This window comes from Suillus subalutaceus (genome assembly GCF_016647625.1).
Source record: "Suillus subalutaceus strain FC151 chromosome Unknown DFJ58scaffold_2, whole genome shotgun sequence".
Lineage (NCBI taxonomy): Eukaryota > Fungi > Basidiomycota > Agaricomycetes > Boletales > Suillaceae > Suillus > Suillus subalutaceus.
Genome location: NW_024540251.1, coordinates 97,349 through 121,131, shown reverse-complemented (window position 1 = coordinate 121,131; position 23,783 = coordinate 97,349). Strand labels below are relative to the sequence as shown.

The following is a 23,783-nucleotide window of genomic DNA, read 5'->3' as shown; positions in this document are numbered from 1 at the left end:
TAGAAAAAAACATCAACAAATTACATAAATACTGGATCTGCCATATATGGGATACTCGGTCACACAGCATCTAAAAATGGTAATGATGTTCCTGGGAACTTCTCGATTCTCGATGCTGTATATCAAACTCCCGAAGGTCACCAGTCATTGGTCAAACTACACAAATGCAATAGAAATATATGCTATGATGAGGGTACTAGTATCACGAATTAACAGACAAAATCATAGCAGATGATACTCATATAACACATTTGAATATCATAACGTGCGCAAAACAAAATACCTACAGTCATCGCGATGACGCTAACGACACCGTATCACAAGTAACATGTGGTCCCACAGTCATTCGCAACGTTAACACACGGTCGTCAGAGACCATCAAGATCTCGTCGCGCCCTGATGGTATGTAGCGTGAATGCTGAGACTGAGGGGAATGGGCAGGTGAACCATATCCTTGTCCATATGCTGGCGGCTGCCCATAAAGTGACGGAGTCGAGTGCTGATATGGACTATATCCCTGGTGCCCGTAGAATTGGTTTTGCTGTGCATTACCTAAATGCGTCGCCGACGGAGGCATGTCAGCGAATAAAAGACGGAGGTTGTTCCCCTGAATGACTTGCGACATGAGACCTGTTTCGACGTGCCGTATTTCCACGAACGTGGGTTCAAACGCTAAAACATACGGAAAACGAAGGGCTGATTGACTACGTCAGCGCTGGCCCAGCGTACCTGGGGCCTGAACGTACCAAAGCCAGTGGGCGACCCCTCCCAGTGCACCATGAAATCTTGTCGGGACCGCCAACCGTTTTTATTCACATAGAACGCGAATTCTAGGGGCGGATGAGTTATTGCCGCCGAAAGAGAGATGTTCCGGCCACTTACCATCATAACAAAGGAGAAACTCATTGTCTACCCGATAGATAGCCATCGGCCGAAGATTTTCTTTTTTCCGTACAAAGTCAAGGGAGGCGTCGGCCGGATCTAGGAGTCCCTGTGTATCAAGACTCTCGAGATCGACAATCTCGAACCCTTTCGTGCACCCTACGCAGAGCTTCGTTTTCAAGAAGTGGATTGAGCTCGACTCCACGGGAATGTAGAATTCCTACGGCGAAATGAGCCACTTGAACATCATATACATGAAAAGACTTACTCGGAACGCCTTCAGCGTATCATTCCCGCCTTGCAAAATCTTACGGAACGTCGGTTTGCTCCTTCCGCGAATGTTCTGGTCAATCGGCTCCAATGTCTTAATCGTGCTAGACAGCGGACTCGATTTGACGATACAAACGAGGACTTTTCCTAGGCAAATGCCAGCCTTGAAGAACGTCGTGTGCGATGATATCTTCTTCGCCCTCTTCAAGCCAGACATCGGGTCCATGGGGTCGAGAGCGTCTAGCGGGAATGTAATGACTTGTCGTTCTAGAGTAAAACCTGTAAATAAAATGCCTCTCGGAAATGATGAAGACTGACCGGAAAGTACTATGAGTAATTGGAACTCTTCCAGGACATCGACTTGGGAAACATCCAGCAGAGCCAGCACTTTGACCGGGTCTCTGTTTGAATGATTCAAATCCGACAGATAGATTCCGTCATCTGTCCCATAGACGATTCTCCTTCCGTACGCTACTAATCTCATTAACACTCTTCTCCGCGAAGTATACACCAGAATCACTCACCAAACGGCGCAGCACAATTTACCCTATTCTGCCCGAGGAAGAAGCCCTCGCACAACGTGATCGTCTCAAACACTGCGCTCCGCTCACGGAGAGACTCCTGTTGCTTCGTGATGGTCTCGACCCACTTGCGGTGGTTCACAAATGTGCTCGCCCAAAGCGTCATCTGGTAGTACTTGCGCCCCAGATGTATGAATGTGATGGCGAATCCGCTTTTACTATCGACCTTAATTGGAATGGCAGGCGCGTACGGTGTGTAACACGGTTGAAACTGGTTTTCTTCGTGAGCGTTTTATGCCCCTGGCGAGCGTTAGCAGGACGAAGGGAGTTATTGGATTCATCTGTGACGTGCACGAAGAGAAGTTCGAGGGGTATCGGCTGGGGTGCGGATAAGGGTGAGAAGCAGGCTTTCACGATGGGACTCAAGCACCTACTCGTCGATAGACCTTGAATTGCTCGTGTTTACTCTTCTGCTTCACCATCAGTAGAGCGTGGTCAAAGAGATACACAAGCAGGTCCCCGCTGTCCCCTTGCCCACCACCCCTCTTGTTCAGAGCACCCTTGTACACGAGTTCACGACCAGGATCCTGCAGCTTCAGGTCCTATCGAACGTCGTCAGTAAAACATCTCAAGGTATCGCGATGACGAAGTGGACACATACCACTTGCTCCCCTGGCCTGTACACGAGCTGCTGGTCGAGTTGTAGGAGGTTGAAGCGATTCTCTGTCTTGCCCGTCTCTACGTTCACTTTCCCTAGGAACTCGCGGACCATGATGACCACCTGCGCAAGCGTTTGTTTGTCTGGGTTGTCGTCAGGTGTTTGCTTCAACACCGCCTCCAGAAGCAGCGGGTAACGAGCTAATCGCGTGGTCGGCTTTGTCAAGTATCCATTGAGCTCAAGCTTGCGCGACTCTGGCAATCTTTCCGTGGTCTAAAAGAACCGTATCAACCACCAAGAAGAACCATGATGGAAAAGTCGACTCACTTCCACAAACTGTGCGAACGCCGGATTGGAGCTCTTCTCTTTTTCGAACTCATACTTGCCATACAGTTGGTGAGCACCGTAGCTTACGAAGGGCGCGAAATGCGGCACAGAATCAAGGAGGATGTCCCCGATGCGCTCCACGACAGCGTATGACTTTTGTCGCTTGTTGAGTGCGTCTCGAAGGCGGGTATTTACTGCGATGATTTCGTGGATATTCCAGAAGACCTGTGTGATGAAGTCCGCACGACGTTCAGCGGGGATGATGTCACTGTCTTTCAGCCCGTTTATCCAGACCTGTACAGAAGATTAATCCACGAGAGATAGTATAATGTACGAAGACGCACATCGCGAAGGTATTCCATGTCACGGACAAAGTCACGTTCTGTGTATATGACTTCGTTAATAGCTTCCTGGCGCCTTTTCTCGGCGTCGGAGACGCTGTTGACGACCTCTTGCGGGACGGAGTGTATCCATAGCGTACCAGGTTCCTGCCCAGACGGAATGTAATCAGCACTGAGGAAAGGATGACTATGTCACACGCACCACAAAGTCACCCAAGCTCTCCCTCGATATCTGCTTCTTAAGCCCAGGCTGTGGCTTCATGTTTAGTCGTGACTGCTGCTCAAGCCTCCTAGGGCACGCAATACTATAGCACAGTTGATCTCGCGTACACGTCGGCGAGTAGCAGTCCGTAAGAAGCGTGAAAACGCCCGAAGGAAGGGGCATCTCATCGACACTTTCTGATGCCTGGGGCCCATGCGGGTCAGGGATCTCAACAGTAGGTGAAGCGTCTTTCTCCTGTGTGTCAGCATGCGAGTCGTTCGATCCCTGTCCAAAAGGCCCCGATCCACAATCTTGAAGGCGAGGCGATGGCCGCTCCGGTTTCAAATCACCATCATCATCCCCGTCCCCAAAGTTTGTCGGCAGCTCACCGCTTACGAATGGGCTCAAAGTCGTGCGGAACTGGTACAGCTCTGCAGCGCTATCCCTGAGCCGATGGTCATAGGTGACATCATGGAAGAACTTTTGTGCGTCGAGGGCACGACCAAGAAGTAGCGCGAGATTGCGGTCGGTAGTCTTGATTATATATGAGATCTTGTCGACCGCCTCACGACCATCAAAGGCATCCTTATATGTAAGACCATCCTTAAGACGATTCTGGAGGTTGATGCGTTCACGGAAAGCCTCCGCGACGCGAGAGAGGAGTGCAGGGTATACGATAGGTGCTCGGCGAGGTGCTCGTGCGGAGGTGGTGGGGCTGTTGCGACCCTCAGCCATAAATGGGTTCGGGGCACGAGAGCCGCGATCGATCATAGTGCGGACACTGCTCGAAGCAGCTGACATGGACATAGATCGGTCTTGTGGAGCGCGGTCACGACGAAAGGCAGCACCAGGCATCGTACGGACAGAGTCCGATGATCGACGACTCTTGGAAGCGGCAGCATGGTCGAGACGGGAGGATGAAGCAGGGGAAGTATTGATGAGGGAATTACGAGTAGACATGAGAGTGGTGTCGAGCTGAAGGGGTTGTGGTCGTGAACTGGCAGATGAATTGCTCTGATCAGATGCGATGGAAAGAGGGCTTGCTTGTCGATATTGCTGTGCCCTTGGGAAGGGCGCCATTGCTTTGGAAGGGGGACATTATGAGCTCATTGTGCAATGGGACCAGATATGGGATAGAGGAACCCACGTGTATATTCTCTTGAATTTGCATCTGTGTCCGGAATGGCCCATGGCAATTCGCTTGTGGACTCTTCTGGGCCTTGTTGATCATCAGTGCCAAAATCGATATTAAAACGAGTATCCTCGAGGCCAAGATTGACGCCCAGACGGGGCACGTCGTTAGAGACACGATGATGGTTACCGTTCAAAGAGGGTGCCCTTGTGGAATCGGCCTGCTCGTTGGGCTGCCGTTGATGGGTAGGCCTATTACGGTAAACTTGAGCCTGATAAGCCTGTGCAGGGGTGAGGCCTGCTCTCGTAAAAGCCTCGAGGGACTCATCAGGAGGATCGTCTGGTAGCGGTGAGATTATACCAGCAGTATGGGGTGAACTGACCACAGATCTAGCCCGACCATGGATTATGGGAGGCGCCAGAGTGTGTGGGCGGGTGTACTGTGCATGGTGGTGTGCAGACAGTTGTTGCTGGGATGCAGCTGTATGTGGATATGACTGCCTGTATGGCGACTGCAGGTGCTGCTGAGGGTGTTGTGGTAAGTGATTTGGATAGTAATTTTGAGGTTGGGAGTGTGATGTCCTCCTGTCATGCTGGTAGTGCGCGGGGTATGGCTGGTTGTGGTATTGAGCGCCATGCACAGGCATGCCGTGTATTGACTGTGCATATTGCAGCTGTTGAGCAACATGGTGGCCAGGATATTGACCTGCCTGGTGGTGAGAAGCGGAAGGCCGACCAAAGATGGACTCGTATGCTTCATTTCGCTTGTCTGGCTGGCGTGGCCCAGCTGGCCTGTCCATCGCGCCCGTATCTGACTACTAACAGTGTTCTAGGGTAATCGTGGACAGTTGACAAACAGGAGAGTTACCGTCACGTAGGGGTCGCTGGTGCTAGCGTTGACTGCGTGGTAGAGATTCAGTTTTTGGCCTGTAGTTGCACCAAGTTTGGATATCACCCGCTGATTCGCTCACACGTTTCTTCCTCAGCGTCAACGGCGGTGAGGACAATGTAGAGATCGATGATGGCGATGACGACCGCAGCAAAGTACTTCGATGCACTTAATGTAGAAATACAAGATACGGTCGCGAGATACGGTTTGGGTTACGTACGTACGTAGCTAGAGGGTATCCAAAACGTCATTGGTAAATTCTCCACATGATTTCCCACTCGCATTGGCCAATACGGATCAGTTTGACCCTCGCACGAACCACACCAACTCCACGAGACACGCAGAACACGCATGGACGCACCGGAGTATGAAAAAAAGTATGAGACTACCTGTTCCTGACATGCGCATTGTGCTCCTTGTTCACAACGTTTGTAACATAACAAACGGGCCTTCACTTGCATTCGGTCCCGCATTAAAAGCAATGTTACTCAGAACTTGTTCCAGAAAGGAATGGAGATGGAAGCTACTTGCTTCGAGGCCAAGGGTTTTCAAATAGCCTTGACTAGGAACCGAAGGGCGATTAGAACCATAGTTTCATCTTGCAGCGCGAGCGCTCGACTGATTCTAAATCGTGGCAAGGCTCGGTCTTTGCAGACATTCCTCGGACCGTGTCGTAACAATCAGCAGGTCAAGGGGTTCCCTGTTGGTAATTGGCTGCCATTTTGCGAGTCTGACAGAGAATTATTCCTGGAATAGACCCACCAGTAAAAGCTTCGCTTTTACACGCACGGCCTGCTTTAGCTATCCGTACGGCCCAAGGATAAGCAGAAGTCTTTCGTTCGCTAAGGTTCGTCTGTGGGTCCGGATGCCGTAAATTTGGACTTGCTATTGCTGCTCTATCATAACTTGTAAATAAAAATGAAAGGAAACACCATTGGACCAAGCCTGCGCAAAACACTGGATGATGTTCAACTTCAAGGAACTTACCGGGCCAATGCACATGCTGCCAAACTGTAATCGAGGGCGCCGCAGGCTTGGCGATCCAGGCCAAGCTGGGAGTCGGTTACTTCGCAGGAGTCCCACCGGATCCCCATACTTGGCTAGTAGTAAAAGAAAGAACGGCTGTCTTCAGCTGTCTTCCTTCGATGTATTGGTCTGCCTGCCGTAATGAGACCTCGGACTAGCGAATTATAGGGAGACCTCAGACTAGCCAGTTGTAGGGATGAAGAGACTTCGCGTAAGCGAAGTCTCTTCATCCCTGATGAATCATGATGGTCAACCGAGGCCGAGTAGAAACGATTTCACTGTTTTGTACTTACGTTCTGAATGAGAACTCTCGGAGCTCGACAGTTAGTAATGCTGCGGGAGTTCAAAGGGGAGCGAGTATGACATGGACATGTCCTTGGAGCCAGAGAGTTTTGGTCATCCTTTGTGGTAAAACTTTCTCAGAGTGAAGTTCTCCCTGAACCCCAAAAATATTCAAGGTTAGGGGAGACAGGCTTCTGCGCGAGAACTTTAAGCCATGACGAGCACTTACCTCGAATACGGGAAAAAAAGAGCAAGGATGGTCAGGCATGCGAGAATAACTTAGAGAAGGTAGCTTGCGAGTTCAACTAAAGGAAAGGACAGCTTGGTCCACAATTTGATTCAAGCAAGCAATGATTAAGCTTGACTTAAGCTCGGTATTAAGTTTGCGGACGTCGCCAAGCGATAATTTCCCAGCGGTCGGGAAACCCCGTCAATTTATTCTTTGCAGGCTCTCATATCTCAGCTCGCGCGGGTCCTCTCAGGTCTTCCACTCAGCAGTCCTCCTGCGCTATGAACCTTGCGATGCGTTCTGTAATCCTAGTCTTCAAGCTGCCTCGGATATATCTGGGCGAGCAGTCTATCGCAAAGATCACGAGCAACCGAGGTGGCGGTACTGTCTGAAAATAAGAAAGATCAGGAATCACGCGTTCGGACGATGTTATATGATAACACATACCAGATTCTGAAGAGGGACACTTATCGATAGCAGCGCTTGAGCTGCCTCGGATCATGCTCGTTGACGACTGCTCGTTATCGCTGATGACTCCTGAAAGGATCTGCTTCTCTGGACTGTCGTCCAATTCCTGGTGTATTGCCAGATCACGGAGAGGATGTCTTCAACCATCGGCCCGCAAAGCTCTAACAACAGGACTTTAGGAACGAGGACGACGAACCCATCCCACCTGAAGAATGGTACTCTCATCTGCGTGGGCGCACATTGGTCATGGCTAAGGCTACCTTGCGCACCTACAACCGGGCAGAGGGCCGAGTTTTGGTCAACTATATACACCATAACGCCAGCTGGCTTCATTAACCGAAGATGCATGCGCACATGATCAGGGCGATCAGTCCTTGATGCTAGCGGAAGAAATAGCACCCGCAAGAGGAACAAGAGCCGCATCTACTGGGGATACTATCTTCTGATGTTGGACGTCATTCGCAGCCCTGAGCCTGGTGAACAATTTGTTGAGGTCCTGATTGCTTCTTATGAGAATCGCTCCCTCACCAACGTGGAATTCGAGACGAATAAGCCACTAGTACTTATTGTTGAATTAGTCACAGCGGACAATAAATAAGGAACACCCCCAGCCGCCAGCCGGAACATATTATCGTGTTCATGTGTACAGTAACTAAAACAATCGATTGCGAAGGAGTACATATATTCAATAATCAGGCTGTCATTCGTACCAGTGGCCTGGGGCCCTCACATCCATATGCCCAAATCTTTTCGCGATCCAGACAAAGAGCACACAACTTGGGAGAACAGGATGCTGGTAGTCGAATATGTGGAGTGGTCTGAATCTCCGTAAACCTGTTGCTTTCTTGGAATGCCCAACAGTCCGACAGTAGGGAAGCAGGGAATGTGGCCAGGTCCACCCATATCGCCTTTGCGCTAGACGCAGGGACACATTCAGCGACCGGGCGTTCCCTGTGCGGAATGAGCATCGAAAATGTCTGAAGTTTCTTGAAAGGAGCCCGTGCCATCCAAAGAGGGACAATGTAGGGTTCAGAGTATCGACGATCAATGTCGTTGGCGCAGCGGCCAGCGGCGTGCAGAGCTATTTCGTGCCTTGGGGAAGCGAGTAAGGTGAGGTGTTGGATAGAAGTGAGGAAAGTAGATCCATGGGTGGTCGCCACGAAAGGCCACCATTGACAAGAGAAACCACCCGATAGCGTCAAACTTTTCGTGCTCCAAGGAAGCGGGGAATTTCTGTGGTCGACATTCAAGTCGACATCGGAGTTACACGCATATTTGAGGCAACCTAAAAGAATGTCCATACTGACAAATTCAATCGCGAGAGACGGTGCGGCGAGGATGACCGGAGCTAGCAGGCTGACATCTGACTCCGAGTCAAACTCAGCCGCAGAAGGGGTAAAGTTGTTGACGAATGGAGGGGCAAAGTTGTTGATGAATGGAGGGGTAGAGTTGTTGATGAATGGAGGGGTAAAGTTGTTGATGAATGGAGCGTTTTGGTCTCCCAAAGGTCCCCGGCATTCTCCAATCCACACCCTGTGCACGCAAGATGCGTAATCAAGAGATAGATCACGATCGACGTATTTTTTCTGTATACGTAGAGCCTGTATGAAAGCTGCTACGTGACGAGCTTCTGGCAATAATACTGTGTGCAGAAGTTCGGGCAGCACAGTGCGCCTGACAGCTTTGGAGACGCAAGATAGTGAAAGGGCGGATGAGTATGGATTTTTGGTAGTGTAAGTGTCAGGTTGAGCAAAATCTGGTTGCGCTGCATATTTGAAGATAAGTAGGACGAGCTCAGTTGGAAGGTCGCTAAATGAAATGGGAGTAGGAGGTTCCATGATGTGTGAGTAAGAGAGGGAGCTGGTTGGACGCCTTTAATACTCGCCCCATGAATTGTGGCATCATCCACAGCAGTGGGCTCGCATTATGTGTGGGATCACCAGCTGTGACCCGGTATAGTCCACAGTTTCTTTAGTCGTTCAATGTACTTTGGCTCTGTGGATAGTGGAAATTACTACTAGTAGAGACTATCAAAGGAACGATGCGTGATGTAACACGAACCATAATGAATATTGATAATGGGCAATGGTTTCGAGCTTCGCCGTCATTATAAGAATTCACGCTCAGAAGGGCTCAAAATTATGAAATCAAGCGAGTGACACGGAGTTTCCTAGTCATGTCTCACCCTTTATAACAAGATGGTGAGTCAGCGTCAAATGAACGACACCTCTACTAGTACCTACACCGGATGTGAGGAGGGCAAAAATTCCTCCAGATGGTTCAGGCCCGCGTACATCGATTGTAATGATATACGGCAAGGCATCGGAAGGGCCACAAGTTAGTCCCCCCGTATGCAGACCAATAGAAGGAAGGTGACAGTCGTTCCTCCTGTCAAAGCTGTAAGTAGTAGGATTCAACTTGACCGATTTCAAGGAAGGCGTGCTTCTTTATAACCGGACACTCTCCAAGAGAGATGAGGACATACACAATCAGTTCAACACTGGAGTCCGTTGTCACAGATAGGCAGTCACTGGCTCGAGCTGCGAGCAAGTCAACTATATTATTACTATAAAAGGCACCGGCTAACTTTCGACAAACACGTGAGCCGTAACGGCGACACTCGTGATATCGATATCCAAGCCGAAGTACATCGGACTCGGATACTATTTAGTGTTTCAGACAGATTCAAATAAGTTGCGTTGCGCTGCAGTACTGATTCCAGCCTAATGCTTGCCAGGCTTCCTCCCTTCATAGTTCGTCGGAGACCATTATCACTCAGAAAGATCCACATGCCATCTCTCACCGGGCCACGTCCAGTTGACTGGAAAGCAGCCGCTCCTCCAATACCCAACTTCGCGCCCCAACATGACTCTCTTCCTCGTTTGCCAGTTCCAAATCTCACTGCTACCCTCGAGCGATTGAAGACGTCATTGTTACCGTTGGCACACTCGGAAGCTGAATTCAGTGATGCTGCTAAGAAGATTGATGCATTCGGATCACACGCTGGGCCAGGGAACCTATTGCAGTCTCGTCTCCTGCAGCGTGCAAATGAACGCGAACATTGGCTAGAGGAGTGGTGGGATAATCTCGGCTATTTGGGCTATCGAGATTCGGTATGTCCAGCTCCACTACGCATGGCAAGTACTATGTTAACACGTGCAAAGGTGGTGGTGAATGTTTCATATTATTGTGAGCTGTACAACATTTCCTCATGTCTTCGGCCCTGACGGTTCATACACAGATGGATTCGATGGGCAACCTGCCCACCTTCCGCAAAGCCCTGCTGCTCGTGCTGCTGGCCTTGCACGTGGAGCCCTCGTATTTCGGCAGAAGTTGCTGAGTGGTCAGGTGAGCCCTGACGGAACAAAGGAGGGTCAGTTCTGTATGGACACGTATCGGTACGTGACGGAATATTGAAGTTGTTTTCATCCTTCAACCTCTTATGAAGATGGATGTTTAATTGCTGTCGTATACCTGGCCTCTACGGTCTCGACTGGAGTGTATCTCATGCGGGTTCTAAGGCAGATGATTTAGGCTATATCATTATTGTGAGAAGGAACAGGTTCTGGAAGCTCAAAGGTATCGTAAATGGGCGAATACTCAGCATGGCTGAGCTAGAGAAGTGTGTCCCTCCTCCCGCTTTATTACATGTGCTCAAAACTAACATTCGCTACAGACAGATACAACACATTTACGACTCTACCACCGATGAATACCCAGGAGTTGGCGTTTTGACTGCATCAAACCGTGACGTATGGGCCAAGGTACATCTATCTATGCACATTATTCGTGACACCCCCTGAAAAATGTTAGGACCACGCCCCACTTAGCCGCGAACCCACACAACGCATCTATCTTGCATACAATACACTCCTCTGCCTTCCTCATCTCCCTTGACACCGACACGCCTTCCTCTCCCATAGATCACAGCCGCTCTCTCTGGCACGGTTCGCTCTCACCCTCTACATCGGATGCACCCGGTCTGAAGAACCGCTGGGTTGACAAACCTGTCGAGTTTATCGTTTTTGACAACACACGTGCCGGTCTCCTGGGCGAGCATTCCATTATGGACGGCACGCCTACCGCCCGTATGTGCGATGAAGTGCTCGACTGGCTCGCTGATCCTGCTTTTGACCTCGGGACGCCCTCTGCTATTCCACCGCCGGAACCCGAACCATTAGATTTCGTGATAGACGACACAACTCGTACCGCAATCGACGAGGCGTCGAAAGCTGCATACGAGCTTGCTGAGTCACAATCAATGTCATACTACCTCACATCCTATGGCAAGGCCGCCATCAAGGCGTTCCGTGTGTCCCCTGATTCATGGGCCCAGATGATCATCCAACTGGCGTATGCCCGCTTGCTCCGTGCCCGCGGGCTGAACAGGGAAGGAGGGACCTACGAGGCAGCGACTACACGCAAATACTGGAAAGGCCGGACGGAGACAATCAGGGTCGTCACTTTGCAATCGGATGCTTTTGTTTTGGCAATGGATGACCCTCATGTCAGCTGTGAGGACCGGAAACAGCTTTTTGATGCGGCTGCCAAAGCGCACATTGCACTGGCGAAGACAGCAGGGACCGGAGAAGGGGTGGATCGGCACATGCTGGGTGAGTCACGCTTGTCTTCTTGGACCGTGTCTTGCATGCTGACGAGTAAACCAGGATTGAAACTCTGCCTGAAAGAAGGCGAGCCAGTTCCAGAGCTGTACAACGACGCTTTGTACAAACGCTCTGGCAACTGGGTCTTGAGCACGAGTGCCATTTTCTCGGACCATTTTCCTGTGTATGGATGGGGTGAAGTTGTACCGGAGGGCTTTGGGGTGGCATATATGACTGGATATGACGGTACGTTCAAGTTGGATGTTTAGGTCTGTGAGCTGAACTTCACACGTATACACACAGACCGTTTGCAATATACCGTCACCTCACGAAAGGAGATGCCAAACCAGGAGTTCATGGATGAGATTGCGAGGGCCGCGGTTGATTTATATGATTTGCACGCTGGTCAACCAAAGTCCATGTTGTAAGAATTTGTGTTCTGCGTGCGGAGTTCTACACGACAGCGGCGTCTGCTTTCGTTTGTCAATCGTTGCTGCAGAATTCTCTTGTCCAAATCAATAACGTGGAGAATTAATGCTTCGAAGCGAACTCCCTATGAGTGGAATATGTAGTTACTAGGGCACGACTTCACTTCCCAATATCTTTTTGATCTCTGAAAATTTATGAGTAAAATATCTAAGGGGTGGACAGCACTCACTGTCAATGATATCGAGGTATGCATCTGACGCAGGGCTGTCGGGGTATTCGTCCAAAAAACTAACACCATAATCTGCGCTCTTCCCAATTCGTGGGTCAAGTGGGACCTTACCCAGCAGTTGGATCCCAGTTTCTTTTGCTAGTCTTTCCGCGCCCCCAGTAGTTGGCCTGAATATTTGACTCTCTGTCTTGCATCCAGGACAAACAAAACCTGACATATTCTCCACAAGGCCCAGCACTCGTATTCCCACCTTCCGGCAAAAGTCTATTTCTCTCCGAACATCCTGTAAGGAAACCTCCTGCGGCGTAGTCACGAGCACGGCACCATCAATGCCGCTTTCCTTCAAGTACTGAACAACACTAAGATGCTCATCTGAAGTTCCAGGAGGTGTGTCGATGACGAGGTAATCAAGATCACCCCAGTCAACATCTTTAAGGAACTGCGCAATGAGCCCATTCTTCTTCGGACCACGCCACATGACGGCGTCTCGCGATGAGGGCAGCATGAAGCCGACAGACATGATTCCAAGATTATCCTGTACATAAACTGGAGACCAGCCCGACGAAGATGAGTGCACTTGCTCTGAGGCAACACCGAAGATAGTGGGTATAGATGGTCCGCAGATATCAACATCCATGACACCGGTTTGTAGCTGTTCATCTGCAGCAAATGCCCAACCAAGCTGGGCAGTGAAGGTAGATTTCCCGACGCCGCCCTTGCCGGATAGAACGAGGATCTTGTGCTTCACGGTAGCCATCCGATCGCGAATAAAGGGTAGCGCTGGGTCAGGACCCTTGGGTGTGTTAGAAGCACAGATCTCCTGATTTGCACATCCGTTGCAGGCATCGGCTTTGCCAGCTAACTCAGATTCTGTGCCCTGTCATTCAGTGCAATTAGTGATGAATCAGGAAAGTAGTAGACTTGGTTGGGGCTTACAGGGCAGTGTTCTGGTGCGTTTGAAGGGACGGACAGTGGTCCCGGAACTACAGCTGAATGTTGTACTGCAAGCATCTAGAGACAGCTTGAAAGTCGAGTGTAAGAAATGCCAATCCACCTTTCCTTACTAATAGGGACTCGAGTACTTAGCGCTCAAAGACTTCGGCGTGCCGCACGATTATTTGCCTCCCCGCACTTACTAAGCTTTACCCTCTTCTCAGCGTCCCAGCATATTCTTACGACCCTTATCGATGCATCCTTTTCAATCATCATTCGCCATTACGCCATTCTCTATTACCGCCATGACAATTACTGCCTGTATCGCCGTCACTGGCTTCATTAGTACGGTCTTTTGCTTCAAACAGGCTATCGTCGACAACACCGCTCAGTCCTGTCCAAAGCAGAGAAGGCCTCCGCTGGCCTCGCCGTATACTCTGTCTGCTTGTTGAATATCACACTGGTTCTCGCCGCCGACAAAGCTGCACAGAGGATCCTCAGAGGCTAAGCATATGCCTGCCGCTCTGAAGGACGACAACGCCGACTCTAATCCTCCATTCGCTAATGACACGACCATCTTTTTTGCACCCCAGTCTGTCGAACCATCTCATTTGCAGTCATTTCCGTCTCCATCTCAATCGCATTTAATTGAATCGACGGAAACAATATCCACCCCAATTTCTACTTGCACGCCTGATGGCAACACCAGCTACGCCTAAGCCAATCGAACCGTATCATTTACAGTCATCTCCGACTTCATCTCCATCGCGTTTAATCAAATCGACGGCAACAGCGGCCGCGCCAATCGGACCTCTACTGCAGACGTCTGTCTATCGATTCCGGCACCACTCTTGTACCCCATGACGACTCGGATGAAAACACTGTCCACGAGGTAAGAAGCAGCGTAGCCTCGATTTTCCCATTACCTGACGTTTTGAATGCCTAGGCCGATTGTTCTGAACCACAGCCTCGGAAGGACCTGCACCAGAACCTATGCTCGATATGCCAATTGCAAAAATGAGAACTCTGATTCTTGATGACCCGCGTCATCCATCCAAGCTTCGACCACTCGTTCTAGTCATAAACCGCAACACGACATCTACTACTACTTACTGGCCTCTTCCGAAACCCGACTATTCCATGGACGCATTGGCCCGAAGTATGGAGGCTCTCTTTCTCTCTGATCGCTCGTCTTTCACCTTCAAGCTCATGCCTTTACTCCTGATTACGAATCGCGCCATCAGACAACTTGAGCGTCCTCCTTCCACTACTACTCCACCCCGACGACCTACAACCAATAACGCAACATAACGACCTTTTTGCACTGTTCCCTACGACCTGGAATCCCACCGCCCAAGTCTTTCTATGCCACCTCTGCGCCCGCACACCTACGCACAACATATCTCCGACGTCAGGTCTCCTAAGACCAATCCGGACGACAGCGTCCTTCTGTCCCCTGCGACCGGGAGCTTCACTGCCCAAGAAGTCGAAGGTCATTTCCAGTTTACGCATACTACACTATGTCGCGGGTCTTTGACGCCAGAGGTCCCTTATGACTGAATCCCGACGACGCGTCACTCAGCATTTTTCACTACTAGACGATATTCTACAACCGTCAGGGTCACATACATCCATCAGAGCAAATCGTTTTATCCTTCTCCACTACAACTTCGATTTATATTCCCGATTCGTTTCCCTGGACTCGTTTCTGAGGTTCATTGTGGACTACTCGCGATGTATGTCTATTTCATTGATCTTCTTACATCTACTATGCTTGATTTTCGTACATGTATGACGCTGATTATCATTAAAAATGGACTGTGAATACACTTGTTCTGTTGAACGACTCACGAGCATCGTGACTTGCAACTAGTGTGCTTTGAACAACATCCGACAATCTTCCAGTGACTGAGTTTGAAAAGGTATCAACTTCGGCCCATCAGCGAATGCTTGGACCAGACCTAGCAACGTACGAGACATCCATCAGCATGGTCTTGACAGCGTGGCGGGCGTGGGATAACCTGTGACAGATGCCTGCGCTAGTTTCTCGAATGCAAGAGCAATCAAAACTCCATTTTGAAGGGCTGGACTTCAAGAAAAGATCATAAATAGAATTGATAAAAGTGTCAGAGAAAAAGGGCCGAGTGGGATTAACGTTGCCATCCTCGAAGGGGGTGGGGGGGCTTCATGAGAAGGGCCCCTAAAGCATCCTCAAGGATAGTACTGGTGTACTATACAGCCAGGGTCAACTTGCCCAGGGATTCGAAAAAGAATACATCGACGCCAGCAGGACTCGAACCTGCGCCCTCAAAGAGGAACAGATTTCTAATCTGTCGCCGTAACCACTTGGCTATAGCGCCTTATGGAATTAGAGCTCGAAGATTTATAATATTTAGTGGGCCGGGTACAAACGTGTTCGGTGACGTTAGGATTGCCGAGACAATCGACTTATACCGAGGAAGAGTCTTGTTCCTGCTTGCTTGTATGCATGTACATGTATGATTCATGTCATTAACGTCGGACCCTAGGCGAAAACAACGCATACCACGATATTTATTACATCACCTGCTGCGCACCGCGCCGCCACGAGTCACCACGCGTAGATCTTCAAGCACCCCTCTTCTCATACCAATTCGATCTAGAACGATGAACGCCCTAGCGTCTTCCTCACAAGTACAAGTGTCTACGAACAACAAACCTCAATCACGTCAGCAGAGTCCTGCAGCTGGACTTGGTGGAACTGCTTCACGCTTCTTCGTCTCAATGCGCAAGTCTATCAGTCATACCCTCTTGACTTCACCGAGAAAACGACATGCAGACAACCTAGTGAGCGGAGCATCCTTGTTCGCTTCAGCAGATTCTCATTATTCTACTGTGTAGCGTGGTGGTGTTGGCATGTATTCTACCCCAGAAGAACGAAACTCTCATGTCCATCCACGAATGCACGCGAGATACAGAGACTCCGCAGCTTCCCGTCCTACCATTGAACAAATTGCAATGGGTCTTCATGTATCTTGCACACCCCATTTGCGAAATCCGTGTCACCACCGGCATTCTGCACCGTCATCACCCTCTCATATACGCTACCCCCCGCGACTCATCCGCATTGCATCGTCCCACACACAGCCTCCCACCACCCCCTTCCCGTTCTTCCCTCAAGAAAACAAGCACTAGCACTACCTTAAATTGTCCCCCTTTGAGCTCAACTGCATTAATCCGCCCATCTCCCTCCACATCTACAATCAACTCGGCAGGTCCAGCAACACCTGATGGCCCGCGTTCCGTGCGGTCCATTAAACAGCGTATGTCAAAACTAATACTCGGATACCGATCTGCGTCCTTGCAGGACCGAGTTATATCAATAGCGTCATCAGGGAGTGGAAGCGAGGGAACCCGCCCGACAACCCCAAGAAAATCAGTACGATTCTCTACCAGCGTGCTTGCGTTGGACAATGAAAATTGAGTCAGGCACTCATAATTATTGATCCGTCTCGACACAAACACTACTTAGCTGCGCGAAAGTCTGGCCAGCTACCTATTTCATATCATTAACTCGCACTTTCTTTACCCAGCGCCACATTATTCCAAGGGATGTTATCATTCATTTTTTTTATTCCACCCCATTGTAGCACTGGATTTTTATTCGCTATACATCATGTCCTATCATGTCTGTGCAAATACGAGATCGCAATTTTACCCAGAACCATTGATTTTTCGGCCAAGTCCGCTTCTTCCATCGTTTACAGGTTTTGTGGCTGTGCCACTGTCTTTTGGAGTCAGGACTCAGCAGTGACATCAGCTTGTTGACGTTCATCCCCCTCTTACTTTTCGGACTCTTCTGCATCTCTTGCCCTTCCCTTCCATCTTATAGACAAAATATCCACACTAGTACTATAGAGGCGACGGACGCACAGATAATGGCACCGGTCGAAACAGAGTACTATGACTTGGTGCGCAGCAACTTCCCATCCCTTCCAGCATGCACTGACCACCAGCGACATAGCTGGATGTCCCTGTGGATGTTAACGATACAGACCTTAAGAAGGCATACAGAAAGCAAGCAATGAAAGTGCGTATGCTTCTCTCTGGTGTCACTTTAGCAAGACGTTCCAGCTCATACATCTACTATAGTATCACCCAGATAAAAACCCTTCTTTGGATGCAGAAGAGAAATTCAAGGATATAAGGTACATCTGCGGTTAGTTGTCTGTGAATTGACGACGGGCTGATGAGACATAGTAAAGCGTATCAGGTGCTATCAGATGCTGTACGTCTCTTTCTCCCACTCTGATAATTTTGATTTAAACTGAAATGCGATTAGAATTTGAGAGCGGTCTATGACAAGAATGGGAAGACTATGGTACGTCAACCTTTCAAAGTATACGAAGGTCGACATTTAGATTTTGATTTGTGTGGTTTAGGTGGACAAGGAGAGTACAGAGCTAGACGACGCAGCAGGTTTCTTCGCAAACGTGTTTGGTGGAGAGCGATTCAGAGATTATGTGCGTCTCTTCCTGTTTTACACTTGAGACTTATTCTTAATGTCTCGACTTCATCCGTCACGATAAACTGCATTATTGACTAACCCTGGTGGCACACGCAGATCGGCGAGATATCTTTGATGAAGGAGATGACATCCGTGGCACAGACAGTAATGACTGACGAGGAACGTGCCGAGCTCGAGAAAGAGGGTATCGTCCCGCCACAAGCAGCAGTCTCGCACGAACCACACGTCTCCGCCCCTGGTCCATCGACACATGGCCCATCAACACCCGCTCCCGCTGATATTGCTTCGAAACGCCAATCTGTTTTAGGGTCCCCAACCCCTTCTACTGGCGGCAAAGAAGGCAAAGAAAAGGATAAGAAGCGCAATAAACTCACGCCAGAGCAGAGAAAGAAGCTTCAGGAGCTTGATGATGAACGCAAACGGTCGATGGATGAACGAGTAAAGACGCTCACTGCGAAGCTACTCGAGCGATTACGACCATTCGTGGATGCAAAAGCACCCGGCGACAAGGAGGACCCTGAGACAAAGGCGTTCGAATCACGGATGAAGCTTGAAGCAGACGATTTAAAGTTGGAGAGCTTTGGGGTTGAGGTATGTGTAGCTGGTGTGCATCAGTGTTTTGAATCAGCTAAGTGGGGGATTGACAGCTGCTACATGCAATTGGGACAGTATACATGATGAAGGCTACTTCGTTTATGAAGTCGAAGAAATTCCTAGGGATGTGAGTAGCACTCTTGTTGGTTCCCTTATCGACTTGCTTATGTGACGCAGTGCAGGTTTCTGGTCACGAATGAAGGAGAAGGGTTCAGTGGCAAAAGACGCATGGGGTGTCATCGGCAGCGCGTTCGTTTTTCATCTATATTTCCTTTTCTACACATTCATGATATATGTAAAACAGATTTAGTGTGCAGTCTCTCATGTCCGAAATGGACCGCTTGCAGAAGAAGGGGGAGCTCGATGAGGACGTGCTGCGTGCGCTAGAAGAGGATGTTACAGGAAAGGTCCGTGTGCCTCGCAACTTAGTCAAATCCTTTCACGAGATAAATTGACACGCGCTAGATCATGCTAGCGTCTTGGCGAGGCACGCGTTTCGAAGTCGTTCAGGTTCTTCGGGAGGTGCGCTCAAGAGTTGCTTATGGGTATGCAGCAATTGAACCATTCCTATTCAGGTTGTGGATAACGTGCTCAAAGATAAGGAGGCGTCCGATCAGGTTTTGTTCCATCGCGCGAAGGTGTGTCATTTTGTCGCTACTCGGACATCGTATCAGCATCTAAACGTTCACATGATGTTAATCTTACCTTGTTCCTTGTCAGGGATTGATGATTATGGGTCATATATTCAAAAGCACGGTTCCCGAAGAGAGTGACGAGGTCCGACGCGAACTTGAGCGGTGCGTTCGGCTCCTAAGTTGATCCGCGGTGACTGATGCTCACGTCGACTTTCTATTTTACATTTTAGAATGGTTGCAGAAGCAGCAGAGGGTAAATCAAAGCATCACCACTTACGTGGAAAAGCCCGAAGAGAAGGCAACATAACGCCTGAGATGTCGTCGAATGGAGGCGAGCATCCAATGAAAGAACAGGTTGAGGGAGACTCAAGGTCACGTACATCATCTTACTAGTAGTGCTGAGATAGCCGTCGGGGTGAAGTGAGCAATCGCGCACGGGTCACGGTTACATATGCAATCGGATCTTAGGACTGCTTTTGATATTTATGACTATTCTTTCAAACAGCTATCGAATGGGGCCTACGATGAATCTCTGAGATGCTCTACATATATAAAGTGCACACCTGGTGCGGTAGTTACCTATCTCTGAATCTCATGATCATGCTAAACATACAAAATATACACACTCCTATAAGCTCTCCGTTATGGATTGCATCACATGCTGGCCTCGAAGGCCTCTCGTACCTGTCATATTAACAATGAACACGACGGCACGACGATTGAGATCAACCAATAGGCAATACACACACCTGCATGAAAAAAACTTTGTCTGCCAGCACACGGAAACCGGTACACGCCAAAGCCTTGGTGGTAATCATACATGCTTTGTGGGCTTCCGCGGTTCGCGCAGAATCAGCGAATGCTGGCGAATGATTTCCCCCATTGGGCTGCGTAGGGATGGCTAATTTAGTGTACGCACCGAGGACGGTCAGATAAGTGTAGAGATAGCCACGCCGCACAACATACCAAAAGCTGGATGTAGCGAAGGCAAGACTAAAATACAATGAGCACGAATTTGCCATGCGACTTTAGAGGGATGCACTTGCCGTATGAAACATTACCCTAGATCGGAATTGGTCAATGGGTATGTATCGGGAAGACTTAATAACTACACATACAAAATCTGTGGATGCCCCTGAAGGGTATTGCCCGACACTCCCACATTCTTGAGATATCGCATGAGAGAAGGCAGCTGCTACATACTAGTATTAATTATATTGATTCATCAAAAACATCTGAGAAGATGACTTACCAAGGATGCTGTTCTGCCGTAAATCGTAATAGGGCGTGTTCTTTGTGATTTTGAGACGGCAGGAAGTTGCCAACGCGGCACCCCTGTGGACATTGTAAGATGCCGTCGACCGTACAAATGTCATATAGAGGCTGACTCAAAACAGGCGGACACTCTCTCTGTCAGTCGCGTTAACTGGTCTCGCGTCGGCGCTCGGACATACCACCTCATTTTGGCATAGTCAGGGATCACTGTGAAAGGCTCGCTGAGTTATTCATGTATCGATGATAGAAGTTGCTAGACTATACCATTCGCAGCTCTCTCGCTGCCATTTATGACGCCGTTTACTCTGTGGTCAGGTTTGATCTGCTGTCGTAACACGGAGACGCTGGAGTATGCTAAGAACGCAGCATCAAGTGCGTTGGCACCTTCCCATGGAGCATCTCCAGCATGAGCACTATTTCGGATTAACTCATGAAACCATATACGAACCACAGGACCCACGATTTCCCGAAGAATTCGGCATCTATAGATTGCATCGCCAACGAAGATACCACAAACGAAGACAGCTCGGGACCAGGGGAAGGATGACACCTGTATTAGCCACGCATGTATCAGCAATGTTCCGAATGCATTCAGCGGGGTACACGGACATTAAACAAGCATCCATCCCTTTGTAGGCCCCCCGCTCAAGCAGGATGATCTTTCCTCCACCGCCTTCTTCAGCTAAAGGAGAGATTAATGCCTCGTGTCGGGCCGAATTCAAACTCGTTACCTGGGGTTCCTAGAAGAACGACAGTGCCAGGAACGTCGTAGGTTTCCAGTACGGATTTGATGGCTAATGCCACACCTACTCCACTGATTGCAATGAGGTTGTGGCCACATGCATGCCCAATCTCAGGTAACGCATCCATCTCCGAGTTAATCCCAATGGTTCTGCCTCCCTGTCCGTGGGTATATTCAGCCTTCCAAGCAGTCTTGAGGCCGAGATAATGCCTCGTCACAGAAAACCCGTGGCTTTCCATGTAATCAGATAGAAGTTTGTGAGCAAATCTACAAAGATTTCATCAGTAAGATGCACGAGGGATACACGTGCTGCAGACATTTCTTCAAACATCAATTCTGGGTGGCCTGTGTATCCCACAGTCAGAAATATAAACTAGGCCAGAGCTGAGGAGCTTACTGTGAATTTGGAGACTGAGTAATCGTAGGGATGAATCGAGTGTGTCGATCATAGTTTCGATCGTGTGCCTTATTTCTCCACATATAGAATCATTAGGAGAAGGCGGGTCTGAATAAACGGGAGGAGCCTCCCACTGGTATGCTACAGTACTGAATTTGCTGCTTCCAAAGTCACAGCACGTATCGTAAAACACGCGAGAGGTCAGATCAGTCTATGGGGGCAATGGATAAGTCGCGCGCAAAATGACGCAAAGATAAAACGTACGATATCAGCGTCCCTTTCTGAATCAGACGCCTTTCGCGTCTGATCACATATATGGGATGAGTTCGCTTGTTTTGTGAAACTCTTATTAGGTACGCGTTGAAGTTTCAACTTGAACAAGCGTCTTAGAGAAAGGCACCCGCTATGGTGATTGGCATCAGAGGCGTCTAAAGACATCAGAGAGACAGCGATAAAGTGGTGGCGAAGAGTGGGGGATCACTAAACGGGGTCCCTGGTAACATGTCTGAGTTTATCAACTATTCGGCGCTTGACACCTGGTGCATATCGAACGCGGAATAGAGTGTGATCCATACTCCGGTACCATCGGAGTTAGGTAAGTCTACGCGTACGATTGCTCACGTTCATCTGTGATAGAAGATTGAATCAGGCGCTACTTCGTGTGTATCTACACAATCTCAAGAACCTGGTCGTAAGGTCAATGAAGTCGTGCGAGATCCTGCAAAGAACTTCCCGTACTTTCACCACCGCGGAAAAAGGAACCTATCTTTCTCCATATGTTACCCTCTTGTTGTGGTGTTGGCATGCTGTCTTGCCCACTCAAGCCTAGGACAATCCTTCCGTGGCGTGAGGAGAGACGACAGTGATCCGTGGATTTACTCCCTTCAGCTGTCGGAGCATTGTCGCCGATAAGTAACAACGTTTTTGTCCTCTTCCCGTTCATGCTGCGGATGCTGCTGGACAGTCCTGGAAGAATGTCATAACCACCCAATTTGCTACTGTGTATCTGCACGTCCCCACAAAAGGTTGGGGGAAGCAGTACTACCATCTTGCCTGTAGATGCAGAAATGTGTCAGTACAAATTACAAATAAGTATGACACAGAAGAGGAGCTGAGTATCGATGTCACTTTTTGATGTGTGACATGGAAAAGACAGATTTAGGCGTAGTAGAAACGAGATTTTCCATGGTTTCCCATGTGGAATCCGAAGAACACGGCCCTCAGGTCATCGGACCTGTCACCTTCCATGCGCGCAATCTACTAGCACTGTCAACCTGAGCGCCGTCGGTTTCAACTCACCTCTTCGGGAAGTTACTTTCAGCGTGATGCGTTTACCAGGATGTACGGAACTCTGTTTTCAGAAACATACATAAGGCCCAACGTTATGGAGATGAAGTTTAGAATTCGTACTCACCAAGTTAACGGCAATATCCCCATAGCGGGTCGAAACGTCAATTATTGTCCGACTACATTGTTCTGACGACCCTTTGGTCGCTAGAGTCAGAAAAATGGACCCGAACTGATTGCGAAAAACGGCATGCGGCGCTGCAGAGAGAAAGTTGGCTGCTTTCCTTAACCCTACTAGGTCAGTGTGCCTGACTGCAAAGCCTAGCAGGGCGGATGTCTGGTCTTCTGACTCGTCAGGGTCAATGATGTACTTTCCTGCATTGGCCAAACTTAAGACAAACGCATGTGCAGAATACATAAGGCTCACCGGATATCAACTCATGGTGCTTTTCTAGCCGAATGGTCTTCACTGTAGGCGCATTGGCGAGCTCCGAGTCTATCGTGACAGCAGACACTCCAGCAGAACCTGACGTGAAATTACTGTACGGCGGAGGATCACAATCTGGAACATGGGATGGTGAGGGTTCCTTATCATCTTGAATGAGCATAGCGGTATGTAGCTGCGGTTCTTCCTTGCTCTGCAGTATCATTTTCAAGACAGTACTTGTAAGTTGCTAGTAATAGAAATAGTCAGTAGCCCATCAAGTACCAAAGTGGGTCACTGTGGACCCCGAGCACAATGATCCTGAACGTCGGCAGAACTGCGCATGAGCTGCGCCCCTGGAATGCGCAGCGTAGTACGGATGCTGATGTCATGGGTCGACCGGTCAAGTGACTCAAGCTTAGGTACTGCGTCGCGTGTTACTGGAAGAAATTTTTTAAAAAAATCTTGGCCTATTCTGCAGTACAGTATACTGAGTCTAAG

General features: G+C 49.2%; 9 protein-coding genes and 1 non-coding gene across 10 annotated transcripts; 3 read left to right on the top strand and 7 right to left on the bottom strand.

Moving 5' to 3' along the window:
- Positions 1-88: 88 nt before the first annotated feature.
- DFJ58DRAFT_754324 (CNH-domain-containing protein) lies at positions 89-5,427 on the bottom strand. The gene is made up of 14 exons (XM_041387990.1): positions 5,201-5,427; positions 4,349-5,147; positions 3,202-4,283; positions 3,003-3,146; positions 2,659-2,952; positions 2,335-2,604; positions 2,108-2,275; positions 1,935-2,051; positions 1,677-1,899; positions 1,471-1,623; positions 1,151-1,419; positions 883-1,102; positions 747-830; positions 89-696 (listed from the first exon to the last, which is right to left on the bottom strand). Exons 2-14 carry the CDS (start codon positions 5,130-5,132, stop codon positions 290-292), a joined length of 4,215 nt encoding a protein of 1,404 aa, XP_041250767.1. The 5' UTR covers positions 5,133-5,147; positions 5,201-5,427; the 3' UTR covers positions 89-289.
- A 1,473-nt stretch (positions 5,428-6,900) lies between these two features.
- On the bottom strand, positions 6,901-7,829 carry DFJ58DRAFT_754317 (uncharacterized protein). The gene has a single exon (XM_041387989.1). The coding sequence runs from the start codon at positions 7,647-7,649 to the stop codon at positions 7,257-7,259; it is 393 nt and encodes a 130-aa protein (XP_041250766.1). The 5' UTR covers positions 7,650-7,829; the 3' UTR covers positions 6,901-7,256.
- A 500-nt stretch (positions 7,830-8,329) lies between these two features.
- Positions 8,330-9,040, bottom strand: DFJ58DRAFT_623377 (uncharacterized protein; the record flags this gene model as incomplete). The annotated part of the gene is made up of 1 exon (XM_041381066.1): positions 8,330-9,040. A coding segment is annotated over one exon (711 nt), but the record flags the coding sequence as incomplete, so codon positions are not given.
- Positions 9,041-9,952: 912 nt separating this feature from the next.
- On the top strand, positions 9,953-12,332 carry DFJ58DRAFT_865421 (acyltransferase ChoActase/COT/CPT; the record flags this gene model as incomplete). Its single annotated transcript, XM_041394158.1, has 8 exons — positions 9,953-10,339; positions 10,391-10,415; positions 10,468-10,624; positions 10,675-10,848; positions 10,903-10,973; positions 11,057-11,839; positions 11,894-12,076; positions 12,134-12,332. The coding sequence occupies 8 exons, from the start codon at positions 9,953-9,955 to the stop codon at positions 12,256-12,258; spliced, it is 1,905 nt and encodes a 634-aa protein (XP_041250764.1). The 3' UTR covers positions 12,259-12,332.
- DFJ58DRAFT_176136 (P-loop containing nucleoside triphosphate hydrolase protein) lies at positions 12,253-13,557 on the bottom strand. Its single transcript, XM_041379050.1, has 3 exons — positions 13,425-13,557; positions 12,489-13,365; positions 12,253-12,443 (listed from the first exon to the last, which is right to left on the bottom strand). Exons 1-3 carry the CDS (start codon positions 13,497-13,499, stop codon positions 12,406-12,408), a joined length of 990 nt encoding a protein of 329 aa, XP_041250763.1. The 5' UTR covers positions 13,500-13,557; the 3' UTR covers positions 12,253-12,405.
- Positions 13,558-15,699: 2,142 nt separating this feature from the next.
- DFJ58DRAFT_t14 lies at positions 15,700-15,781 on the bottom strand. The gene has a single exon. It is a non-coding gene; the product is annotated as a tRNA-Ser (tRNA).
- A 93-nt stretch (positions 15,782-15,874) lies between these two features.
- On the top strand, positions 15,875-17,158 carry DFJ58DRAFT_754310 (uncharacterized protein). Its single transcript, XM_041387988.1, has 3 exons — positions 15,875-16,247; positions 16,302-16,483; positions 16,548-17,158. Exons 1-3 carry the CDS (start codon positions 15,927-15,929, stop codon positions 16,882-16,884), a joined length of 840 nt encoding a protein of 279 aa, XP_041250762.1. The 5' UTR covers positions 15,875-15,926; the 3' UTR covers positions 16,885-17,158.
- On the top strand, positions 17,150-19,716 carry DFJ58DRAFT_175787 (X-domain of DnaJ-containing-domain-containing protein). The gene is made up of 14 exons (XM_041379048.1): positions 17,150-17,371; positions 17,425-17,490; positions 17,553-17,608; positions 17,661-17,688; positions 17,743-17,781; positions 17,843-17,923; positions 18,025-18,519; positions 18,576-18,649; positions 18,700-18,771; positions 18,827-18,929; positions 18,988-19,044; positions 19,098-19,160; positions 19,243-19,319; positions 19,388-19,716. The coding sequence occupies exons 1-14, from the start codon at positions 17,339-17,341 to the stop codon at positions 19,548-19,550; spliced, it is 1,407 nt and encodes a 468-aa protein (XP_041250761.1). The 5' UTR covers positions 17,150-17,338; the 3' UTR covers positions 19,551-19,716.
- Positions 19,677-22,128, bottom strand: DFJ58DRAFT_175811 (amidohydrolase). Its single transcript, XM_041379049.1, has 14 exons — positions 21,836-22,128; positions 21,572-21,782; positions 21,492-21,519; positions 21,164-21,441; positions 21,042-21,114; positions 20,893-20,982; positions 20,697-20,845; positions 20,546-20,639; positions 20,410-20,492; positions 20,276-20,352; positions 20,204-20,219; positions 20,124-20,150; positions 19,907-20,058; positions 19,677-19,841 (listed from the first exon to the last, which is right to left on the bottom strand). Exons 1-14 carry the CDS (start codon positions 22,007-22,009, stop codon positions 19,812-19,814), a joined length of 1,482 nt encoding a protein of 493 aa, XP_041250760.1. The 5' UTR covers positions 22,010-22,128; the 3' UTR covers positions 19,677-19,811.
- On the bottom strand, positions 22,067-23,700 carry DFJ58DRAFT_754246 (uncharacterized protein). The gene is made up of 5 exons (XM_041387987.1): positions 23,286-23,700; positions 22,986-23,233; positions 22,871-22,922; positions 22,310-22,624; positions 22,067-22,256 (listed from the first exon to the last, which is right to left on the bottom strand). The coding sequence occupies exons 1-5, from the start codon at positions 23,506-23,508 to the stop codon at positions 22,249-22,251; spliced, it is 846 nt and encodes a 281-aa protein (XP_041250759.1). The 5' UTR covers positions 23,509-23,700; the 3' UTR covers positions 22,067-22,248.
- Between the last annotated feature and the right edge of the window lie 83 nt (positions 23,701-23,783).

Coding starts and splice junctions, on each gene's coding strand:
- DFJ58DRAFT_754324 (XM_041387990.1), bottom strand. CDS start 5,132: ATGGACAGGCCAGCTGGGCCACGCCAGCCAGACAAGCGAAATGAAGCA. Junction 1,420..1,470: donor ATTACTCATAGTACTTTCCG/GTCAGTCTTCAT, acceptor GTTTTACTCTAG/AACGACAAGTCATTACATTC. Junction 831..882: donor GTTTCTCCTTTGTTATGATG/GTAAGTGGCCGG, acceptor ATCCGCCCCTAG/AATTCGCGTTCTATGTGAAT.
- DFJ58DRAFT_754317 (XM_041387989.1), bottom strand. CDS start 7,649: ATGCGGCTCTTGTTCCTCTTGCGGGTGCTATTTCTTCCGCTAGCATCA.
- DFJ58DRAFT_176136 (XM_041379050.1), bottom strand. CDS start 13,499: ATGCTTGCAGTACAACATTCAGCTGTAGTTCCGGGACCACTGTCCGTC. Junction 13,366..13,424: donor ACGCACCAGAACACTGCCCT/GTAAGCCCCAAC, acceptor ACTGAATGACAG/GGCACAGAATCTGAGTTAGC. Junction 12,444..12,488: donor ATACCTCGATATCATTGACA/GTGAGTGCTGTC, acceptor ATAAATTTTCAG/AGATCAAAAAGATATTGGGA.
- DFJ58DRAFT_754310 (XM_041387988.1), top strand. CDS start 15,927: ATGTCATTAACGTCGGACCCTAGGCGAAAACAACGCATACCACGATAT. Junction 16,248..16,301: donor AACGACATGCAGACAACCTA/GTGAGCGGAGCA, acceptor TCTACTGTGTAG/CGTGGTGGTGTTGGCATGTA. Junction 16,484..16,547: donor CACCACCGGCATTCTGCACC/GTCATCACCCTC, acceptor TCCCACACACAG/CCTCCCACCACCCCCTTCCC.
- DFJ58DRAFT_175787 (XM_041379048.1), top strand. CDS start 17,339: ATGGCACCGGTCGAAACAGAGTACTATGACTTG. Junction 18,650..18,699: donor TCGAAGAAATTCCTAGGGAT/GTGAGTAGCACT, acceptor TATGTGACGCAG/TGCAGGTTTCTGGTCACGAA. Junction 18,930..18,987: donor AAGAGGATGTTACAGGAAAG/GTCCGTGTGCCT, acceptor GACACGCGCTAG/ATCATGCTAGCGTCTTGGCG.
- DFJ58DRAFT_175811 (XM_041379049.1), bottom strand. CDS start 22,009: ATGTCTTTAGACGCCTCTGATGCCAATCACCATAGCGGGTGCCTTTCT. Junction 20,983..21,041: donor GGGATGGATGCTTGTTTAAT/GTCCGTGTACCC, acceptor TGGCTAATACAG/GTGTCATCCTTCCCCTGGTC. Junction 20,353..20,409: donor ACGGCAGAACAGCATCCTTG/GTAAGTCATCTT, acceptor ACTAGTATGTAG/CAGCTGCCTTCTCTCATGCG.
- DFJ58DRAFT_754246 (XM_041387987.1), bottom strand. CDS start 23,508: ATGATACTGCAGAGCAAGGAAGAACCGCAGCTACATACCGCTATGCTC. Junction 23,234..23,285: donor GCACCATGAGTTGATATCCG/GTGAGCCTTATG, acceptor TGGCCAATGCAG/GAAAGTACATCATTGACCCT. Junction 22,923..22,985: donor GGGATATTGCCGTTAACTTG/GTGAGTACGAAT, acceptor TTCTGAAAACAG/AGTTCCGTACATCCTGGTAA.